Source organism: Drosophila kikkawai, unplaced genomic scaffold (assembly GCF_030179895.1).
Source record: "Drosophila kikkawai strain 14028-0561.14 unplaced genomic scaffold, DkikHiC1v2 scaffold_24, whole genome shotgun sequence".
NCBI lineage: Eukaryota > Metazoa > Arthropoda > Insecta > Diptera > Drosophilidae > Drosophila > Drosophila kikkawai.
In genome coordinates this window covers 54,385-64,411 of record NW_027222580.1, presented here as the reverse complement: position 1 = coordinate 64,411, position 10,027 = coordinate 54,385, and the positions used below count along the sequence as shown (strand labels likewise).

The window sequence follows — 10,027 nt, the reverse complement described above, 5'->3', positions numbered from 1 at the left end:
TTAATACTAACTTAGATTACATGGAGAACAAGGCTGCAGGGACCGCGGAGTGGTGAGTTCGCGGCTGGAGAGCAGCAAAAGAGAGGGAGACGGGAAGAGCGGAGGACACAGTGAGCGGGAGCACAAGCTTGAGCGCAAGCGCTGGCCGCTTACACTGCCGCTCAAAACTTCACGCCTTTCTGGCGTGAACATTCTCCCCCCCCTTGCGCTAGCAAAAGGAATCAGGATCGGCAGGATCATGACTCCAGAACAGCTCCGGAAACGGTCCATCCGAAAACGGTGCTCTGAGCAACCGGCAAGCCATCCTCGAGTTTCAGGAACCCCGGTTGGATCAGTTTGGCAAACACATCTGCGCCCAACACGAGGGAGATGGTTGCCGGGCGGTGGAATTGTTCATCCGCAAGGCGGATGTCGCCGAACTTAGCCCGTGTGGAGTCGCTCAGCGCCCGAATGGGAGTCCGGATCTTGAGGCTCGGGTCCAGCTTCAGGACGACCTCGAGCTTGAAGTTGCCTGTTCGGGATCGGAGCGTCGCCGAACAGACCTCGTCGTCTCCCAGCCTGGTGAAGGGCAGCCGGAAAGCGGCCGCCAGCGATCGGTCGATGCTGCTCACCGCCATACAAGGATCGATCATCGCCGCGGTCTCGAACGTACAGGATCCAGTATCGACCACGACGATGGCTGTCGGCAGTATGTGGACCGTCTTCTGACGAACCAACGTGGCCACCGACGTAGATGGAGCGGAGACCTCCGGACGTGGACGCTCAATGGCGACCCGAATTGGCGATGACGAGCGGGAGGCGGACCTGGCGGAATGGCGAGGATGCGACCTGGTGGGTTGGACAGGCTTGCGTGCAGGGCGTGATGGTGACGCCGTTGGCTGGGGTGTGCGTTCGGGCGCCCGTTCCTCGTGCATGTGGAGCAAGGTGTGATGGCTCCCTCCACACTTCTTGCAGCCGTCCTGGCTGCGGCAGGTCCCCTCGGAATGTTGGTGGGCGAGGCAATTTGAGCAGTACTTATTAATAAGTACTGCTCGGAGGCGCTTCTCGGCGCTCAGCTTTTGAAACCTCTTGCACTTCCGAAGAAGATGGATTCCCCGGCAGACTCGGCAGCGGTAGGACTGAGTACCTCGGGAACGTCTGCTTTCCAAGGCCTGGGCGGTGCGAGGGCGTGGAGCCATTGTGTAAAAAACGTGTCCTGCGATGAATAGAAAAAAAAGAAAAACGAAGTGTTAGCAGGAGTAGCACGAAACGTCGGACCTCGAAAACTGAGAAGCCCTAGTCCCTGGGAACGGAGGATACTTGATCCTCCGCAGGAAGAAGTATGACCTTATGGACTGGGCGCTTAATAGTCCCACGAGCTGTGCGGATCTCCACAACTCGGATGAGGTCATCGGCTCCTGGGAAGACAGAACTGATTCTGCCGAGCCGCCATTCGTCGGATGGAAGATTGTCCTCCTTGACGACTACCATGTCGCCGATTTGGAGGTTTCGGGTCGGATATTGCCATTTGTAGCGTTTGTGGAGTTCCTTTAGATACTCCTCTTTCCACCGAACACTAAACTGCTGATGTTGGGCCTTTAAATGTTGCCATCGATTGAGTATCGATTTGGCTTCGCCCTTTATCTCGGGCTCCGCCGTGGAGAGCAACGGTCCTCCAACAAGAAAATGGCCCAGTGTGAGGGCCAGCAAGTCTGCGGGATCTTCGGACATCGGGGAGAGGGGTCTTGAGTTGAGGCAAGCCTCAATCTTTGCGAGGAGCGTCGCAAGTTCCTCGAACGTGTACTTGCGGGTCGCGGAAGCTTTGTAAAACAGAGTCTTAAAGCTCTTGACGCCCGCTTCCCATAGACCCCCCATATGTGGAGCCCCTGGTGGAATAAATCGCCATACGAGCCCTTGATGGCTGTATGCATCAGTCACAGACTCCTTGACGGCTTGTAGGAAGTCTCGAGAAAGTAGAGTTGCTGCCCCCACAAAGGTCTTGCCATTATCCGAATGGACCCGCTGAGGACAACCGCGCCTCGCTACGAAACGAGCAAAGGCTGCTAGGAACTTCTCGGTTGTCAGATCGGAAGTGGGTTCCAAATGAATAGCCTTCGTAGAAAAACACACAAACACACAAACATAACCCTTTGTTATGAGACACGCTCTCCCTGTATAGTTTTTGATCTCGAAAGGGCCGGCGTAATCAACGCCCGTGTACGTGAAAGCCCTCGAGAAGGAAACTCTGTCTGTCGGAAAATCGCCCATCAGCTGGGTTTGAAGTCGCTTCTTGTAAATCGTGCAAATTTTACACGGATTCACCACAGCCTTCACCAAATTCTTGATTTTAGGAATCCAATACTTCGATCGGATAAGGCGTACAATTAATTGACTACCGCCATGAAGAGTAATCTGGTGAGCAAATTGGATGAGAAGGCGAGACAGTCTACAGTCATAGGGAAGTATTATTGGATGGCGTTCGTTATACTGAAACCCTTTGGCAGCAGTCAGGCGACCACATGCTCTTAGGAGGCCGTGTTGGTCGATAAACGGAAACAAGTTCGCAATCGGACTGGACACTGGAAGGGACCTTTTCTCGGCCAGATGCTTCTGCTCTTGGCCATATGCTCTGCGCTGCGCAATGGAGATTAAAACTCGTTCTGCCTCCCGGATTTCATCACTTGTGGGTCGTGGAGTGGGCGAGATCGAGCTCTTGCGGCAGCGTTTAAGGAATCGCAGAACGTACGTTAAGACCCGCAGAGCTTTGTCCAGTTTGGAGAAACGCTCAAGATATTCTTCGGACGGGGTCTTGCTGAAATGCACCTTGACTGCACGCTGTTCTAATTCGGTCGGATCGATGGCATTTTGGGCAGGCCGTAGCTCACGAGGCCCTTGCAGCCACTCTGGTCCTTGCCACCAAAGTTTGCTATCCGCTAGGTCGATCAGGGGTACGCCTCGACTGGCTAAATCGGCGGAGTTTTGTTCGGAGGGAACATGTGCCCAACAGTCGACTGGTGTTGCCTGAGTGATCTTGGCAACTCTGTTGGCCACAAACGTAGTCCAGTTGCAAGCAGGCTTACGTAACCAGGCTAGGACGATCGTGGAATCTGTCCAGCAGCGGAGGTCGGAACTGGCGGTAGGCAAATGCGGAAGGATTGCTGTCACCATTTCGGTTAAAAGCACCGCTCCACAGAGCTCTAGCCGGGGGAGGGACACGGTTTTCACCGGAGCCACTCGTGTCTTGGCTGTCAGCAGACGAGTCAAGATCTGGTGACCCATCTCGACGCGGACGTAGATAGCAGCTCCATAGGCTTTCTGCGACGCGTCACAGAAGCCGTGATGCTCTACGATGACCTCTGGCTGGTACCCAACCCACCTTGGAACGCGGATCTTGTTGAGGTCGGAATATTCTCTGAGAAACGACTGCCATCTCTGACTCATGTGCGTGGGAAGCTTGTCATCCCAGCCTAAGTCTTGCAACCAAATCTCCTGCATAAACATTTTGGAACGGATGATGAACGGAGCCAGCCATCCGGCAGGATCGAACAACTTAGCGATTTGGGATAAGACTTCCCGCTTTGTGTAGGAAGGTTCCACTATTAATTCTGGAGGGACGAAATAGAACTCGTCGGATTTTGCCCTCCATCGAATACCCAGCGTCTTGGCCGTGCTTTCGGCATCGATATCGAGGAACTCGCTATGGAGAAGGTGCTCAGCTGGAATATTGCTTAGAATGCTCTTATGGTTAGAAGTCCATTTTCTTAATGGAAACCCAGCGGAGCTCAGAGCTGCTCGCAATTCTTGGACCGAATCTTGGGCGTCTTCTACGGAATTTGCGCCGGCCAGCACGTCATCGACATACATGTGATGCTGAATAATGCGGCTGGCCTGTGGAAATGGCCCTTGGACGTCCTTTGCTAGCTGTTGCAGCACTCGGATAGCCAAGAAGGGCGCGCAGTTGACCCCGAAAGTAACTGTCTGTAACTCGAAGTCTCGGATATCTCCTTCCTTATTTCGGAACAGAATTCTTTGAAAGGGTGTGTGCTTGGAATCGACCCAAATCTGACGGTACATTTTAGTAATGTCCGCACTGAAGACATACTGGAAGCATCGCCACTTCAGGATCTGAATAGTCAGATCGGATTGCAGGACTGGACCAGCATGAAGAATATCATTTAAACTGGTTCCATTTGCTGAAGGGCTTGAAGCGTTAAATACAACGCGAAGCTTTGTAGTGGTGCTTTCGGGCTTGATCACCGCATGATGTGGAAGATAGTAGGTAGAAGAATTGTGAGTCGACGGAACTTCTTTCATATGACCCAGATCCAGATATTCCTGAATCACGCTGTCATATTGCTCTTTTAGGGGAAAGTCTCTTTTTAACCGATTTTCGTTTCGGAGAAACTGAGCTAACGCGATGGACCTCGAATACCCTAGATTGGATCCAGAATTTACGGGGTCGCAGAACGGGAGCGTCACCACGTACCTCCCGCTTGCGTCTCTCTTCGTCGTTTGGAGAAAGTTCCTCTCGCAATAGGAATCCGACTCCTTTACCATCTGGACTGGTAGATCTTCCACCTCCCAGAACTTGCTGAGAAGCGTGTCCAGTGCCTCGTCACCTACTTGGTGTACTTGAGTCGTGAAGGATGCGACTCTGTTTGAGTTCACCTGGGAGATCGGCCCCGTAAGCACCCATCCGAAAATGGTCTCTTGGCCTAGTAGAGAGCCGCAAATGTTTCCTCGCGTGCCACTCAGCATGACCGAAGGTAAAATGTCGGCCCCGATTAGAACATCAATTTGCGAACTCTCGTAGAATTTGGGGTCTGCCCATTGGAGAGCGGGCAGGTCTTTCAAAGAATCCCGAGCTATTGGATATGAGGGCAATTTGCCCGCCAATGCCGGAAGGACGTAGGCTGCGGTGTCTAACTGGAGACCCGGCTTAGTAGGAGATCGCACTTGAAAATGGCAGAGTCTGGTAGACTTCGCCGAAACGGATTGGTTCAGCCCGGAGACTTGAGTTTGGATGCTGCGGAATGGCAGCTTGATCAAATTGAAGAGGCGTTCGGAAATGAAAGTCGCCTCGGATCCCGAGTCGATTAAGGCTCGTGCTCGGTAGTTCGTGCCGAGATGGCACACATCGATAATTGCCGTGCTCAGAAGAACGGCTGTAGTGCCAGAGGCGAAGTAATTTTGCACCGTGGGATTGCTCGTCGATGCATTACTGCTGGAGGGTCCTGAAGAGAGCTGAGCAGAGGGCGTGGAGGATCTTGAATTTGCAGGAGTTGCATTACGATGTAGCAGAGTATGATGTCTCCCTTTACAAGTGAAACAGCTGTGCGTGCTCGTGCAGTCACGGAGCTGGTGGCCTCTCGCAAAACAATTGAGACAGAGCTGCTTCTTTTTTATGTAGCCGGAACGCGCGTCGACGGACATTTGGAGAAAGCGCGGGCATAAGCGTACTGGATGATTCTCCTTGGAGCATAAGTCACACCCTTTTGGTTTGGTGCTGACTTTCGTTTCGAAGGACTGAAGCTTTTTCGGGACTGCTTGAGTCGGCTTCATGTCCTCGATGGCCTCTAATGTGCGATACCTTTCGCTTAGGAAGGTGTTCATCTCTTCCCAAGCCGGAATGTCGGATTTCGACGTTAGGGACTGTTCCCATAGCGAAAGGGTAACTTTCGGCAGCTTGCTTGCGCACAGGAACACCAGCAGACAATCCCAGTTGTCCGTGGATATTTGGGAATGTGCTAGCGCTGTCAAACACCCCTGAATCGTGGACTGCAGCTCCTTCAGCGCATGACCAGATTCTTGGGAGATGGAACTCAAGTTGAACAGAAGCTTGAGTTGGCTGTTGACTAGAAGTCGTTTGTTTTGGAAACGGTCTTGAAGCGCTTCCCACGCAGAGGCGAACCCGTCATTTGTGAGCGGGGATTTGGAGACGATGGCTTTCGCTTCGCCGCTCGTCTTCGTGAGAAGATGGAAGAGCTTCTCGACCGGTGTCAGCCTGGGGTTGTTGACATAGACTGCCGTGAATAGGTCCCGGAAAGTGGGCCATCGAAGGTAGTCCCCGTCGAAGACTTCTGTATCGCAGGGAGGTAAGCGGCAACCGGAGGCAATGATTGGCTGGGAGGGTGGTTGCACGGCTTGAGGCGTGGCACTGTCAATTGTCGCACTGATCTCTGCAGAACATGACTCATACACCGAATAGCAATAGTCATATTTGCTCTGCAGCACGGACCCCATTTCGGGGGATCCTTCTTGGGCAATTAGATCGGAGCACATGTCGTACTCCGTCTCTACCTTGTCCCATAAGGCTCTCACTTGTTGCAGGCGGACTTGTAGCAGATGTAGGGACGGGGAAGTTTGACCTGGAGTATTGATCTTTGCTTCAAAAATGCTCACAGGATCGCTGGCGGCTGTGAATTTGCGCAACGCCACGGCTGCGGCCGTTGGCGGTTCGGCCGTTGGCTGTTCGGCCGTTGGTTTTTCAGCGGATGCCATTTTGTGGCTGCTAGAGCGTGTCACCCTCAGGAATTCCGGCTTTGAAACAGAGGGAGACTCTGACTTTATGGCAAGCGAAGAGTCGCTAGAAGCTTTTGCCACCGGACGAGAGATGACTATTCGTGGAGCGTTTGACGGACTTGTCGATCGACGATCCGTCCCTTTGGAGGTGGAAGCCGAACTTCTGATCCTCGGAGTGGAGGGCCTGGGTGCTGAATGGGCTCGAATGGGCCGCGGAGAGGATGGGTTCGACTTGGCCGGGGAGGAGATTCCCTTTTTATCTCCCTCTATGGGCATACTCAGCTATGCCCTATGAAAAGAGAAGGCCTGCCCCCCGCAAAAGAAAAGCGAGTGCACGAAAAAGGAACTTTAATCCTTAAACGCTGTGGAACACCCTGCGAAGCTTGCAGAGTAACAAAAAAAAACGGCAGGAAAAGGAAATAGCCAAATCTGTCTATGATCAGTCGCTAGCTAAAACGAGGGAACTGAGCTCTCAGTGACTGATCTACGAAACGAGTGCGGATAATAGAATATAGCGAAAAAAAACAAAAAGTAGCTAGATCTAGCTACAAACTAGGCCCGGAAATCGTTGCAAATTCTTAGCCACTTACTCAAAATTGGCTTCTTCGACCTTAAGTTCCGGAATACGACAACAACAATCGTAGAACTTTGCGAGGAAAAAAAACGCCAAAACTAGCTGGAAAACGCTAATAAATTCGGAATATGTCAATCACTTTCGGGAATTGTATGGGTTTTTCTTTTGTTTCTTCGGAACTCGCAAAAGATCGTGAAGAACTACGTGGAGAAAAAAAAAAAAAATGCACCAAAAAAATAGCTAAAAAAAAAAATAGCTAACGGAGGCCAATGGAGATTGATATGCAGAAACCGCACGAAAAAAAAAATAACGCCCACCAAAAACCTAGCTAAAAAATCGAAACTTGCTAAAATATCGGCTCGACCAAAAACTAGCGGCGTATAAACAATGGCTAAAAAATAGCTAAAGGAGGCCAGTGGAGATTGCTATCCTTTATTTCCAGGAACCGCACGAAAAAACTAACACCGCCAACAAAAATATAGCCAAAATAAGAAAAATAGCTAAAACCTTGGCTTGACCAAAAAACTAGCGGCGTATAAACAATGGCAAAAAAATAGCTAAAGGAGGCCAGTGGAGATTGCTATCCTTTATTTCCAGGAACCGCACGAAAAAACTAACACCGCCAACAAAAATATAGCCAAAATAAGAAAAATAGCTAAAACCTTGGCTTGACCAAAAAAGCTAGCTGGCGAAAAAAATAGCTAATAGAGTGGCGGTATTTGTTGTTAAAAAATTTAAACGAATTTCGGTTTCCTTAAAAAATGTTGTTCCCGGAATTATTTTTTATTTTTTCTCGTGGGTGGACGAAGTTTTTCCGTCGGCACTTTGCCTTTTCGGAAACGTATTAGTGCAGGTGTTTGTGCACGCTTAACGAGCAAAGAGGAGACGAAATAGAAATGCACTGTATGTGCGTATGTATGACGCTTTGGAGTTTAAGCAGTTGCTCAGCGCAGAATAGCGCGAGGGAAGCCAATATGTATGTATGTACGTAGGAAATATGTAAATTTTCTAGGCGCAGAATAGCGCAAAGCTTGCCCAAAGTATGTATGTATGTATGGATGAAAGTATGTAGTTTTTTCTAAGCGCAGAATAGCGCGAAGCTTGCCCAAATATGTATATATGTATGGATGAAAATATGTAATTTTTGCTAAGCGCAGAATAGCGCGAAGCTTGCCCAAATATGTATATATGTATGGATAAATAAAATATGTAATTTTTGCTAAGCGCAGAATAGCGCGAAGCTTGCCCAAAGTATGTATGTATGTATGGATGAAAATATGTAATTTTTGCTAAGCGCAGAATAGCGCGAAGCTTGCCCAAAGTATGTATGTATGTATGGATGAAAATATGTAATTTTTGCTAAGCGCAGAATAGCGCGAAGCTTGCCCAAATATGTATATATGTATGGATGAAAATATGCGAGAAATAAAAACAACTATATTTATGTATTTCTATTTTTTTTTTTTTTTTGAGTATGGATTTATTTGTGTTTTATTATATATTTTTCCTTCTTTTTTGAATTTCTTTAGTTAATATTTTTAAATAAAAACACTGAGGAAATTGGAAATTTGGGTGTAAATCTCTTTATTTTATTTTTTTTTTTGTAACAAAATATGTATTTTGGATTCAGATGTCTTTTATATTTATATTTGGGTTCGGATATTATTTTATATTTACATATATATTTGGGTGTATGTTAGGGTATGTATGTATGTGTGTAAAGGCTCTCAATAAAAATAATATTTATTAATACTATTTTGAAATGCAGTTAGTGACGGACGTATTGGAACTGAGTGACGGAACGTGAATTTGTACAATAAAAAAAATATATATATATATATGTACATATGTATTTGCACCAGCGGATCACAGCACGACTATGTAGGGGGCCGATATTGGCAAAGTACTTTTGCACTTTAAAAAATGGGAAGAAATTTACTGTGGCTGTTCGTGTATCACTCTATGCACATATATATGTATATAATTTTTACTTTTCACTGTCACTTTTCAATTTTTTCGGATCACAGAAAAAAATAACGCCTTGGAAAAAGAATATGGCGACCACGGACGAATGGACTTTGGACTTCGTACTTATCTTGGTATATCCGCAATGGGGCGCTGGAAATTTCGCTTTCGACGGCTCGAAGGACCATGAACTGGAGGGGGCGGAGTGGCCAGGAAAGTAATCGTCCTTCTAGTAGGTGTGGTCGTCGCAAGGGCTGTCGGCTGAAAGGTTTCCCAAGTGTATCCCAAAAATGAGTAGGCGAGAGGGGGCAGCTTCGCTTTTCTTCACTTTATTGCTTCACTTCTGTATTAATACTAACTTAGATTACATGGAGAACAAGGCTGCAGGGACCGCGGAGTGGTGAGTTCGCGGCTGGAGAGCAGCAAAAGAGAGGGAGACGGGAAGAGCGGAGGACACAGTGAGCGGGAGCACAAGCTTGAGCGCAAGCGCTGGCCGCTTACACTGCCGCTCAAAACTTCACGCCTTTCTGGCGTGAACATTAGTTATTACACGGCTAATACATTTGCATACTCAATTGTAAAAATTGTAAACAAAAAGTTCACATCTCAGCTAATAATGAAATTTGTAAACAAAAAGTTCACAACTCAGCTAATAATGCATGTATCCACGGCATAAATTGTACTTATATTATTTTTTACATGGCTAATACATTTGCATACTCAAATGTAAATTTGTAAACAAAAAGTTCACAGCTCAGCTAATCATGCATGTATCCGCTTTAGAATTTGTATTTATATTAGTTTTCACAAGGCTAATACATTTGCATATCAATTGTAAATTTGTAAACAAAAAGTTCACAACTCAGCTAATCATGCATGTATCCACTTTAGAATTTGTATTTATATTAGTTTTTACACGGCTAATACATTTGCATACTCAATTGTAAATTTGTAAACAAAAAGTTCACAGCGCAGCTAATAATGCCT

At 47.8% G+C, this 10,027-nt stretch overlaps 1 protein-coding gene and 1 pseudogene across 1 annotated transcript; both read right to left on the bottom strand.

Moving 5' to 3' along the window:
• Positions 1-236: 236 nt before the first annotated feature.
• Positions 237-1,178, bottom strand: LOC138929486 (uncharacterized). The gene has a single exon (XM_070288926.1). The coding sequence runs from the start codon at positions 1,176-1,178 to the stop codon at positions 237-239; it is 942 nt and encodes a 313-aa protein (XP_070145027.1).
• A 563-nt stretch (positions 1,179-1,741) lies between these two features.
• On the bottom strand, positions 1,742-6,284 carry LOC121503252 (uncharacterized; annotated as a pseudogene).
• Positions 6,285-10,027: the final 3,743 nt, after the last annotated feature.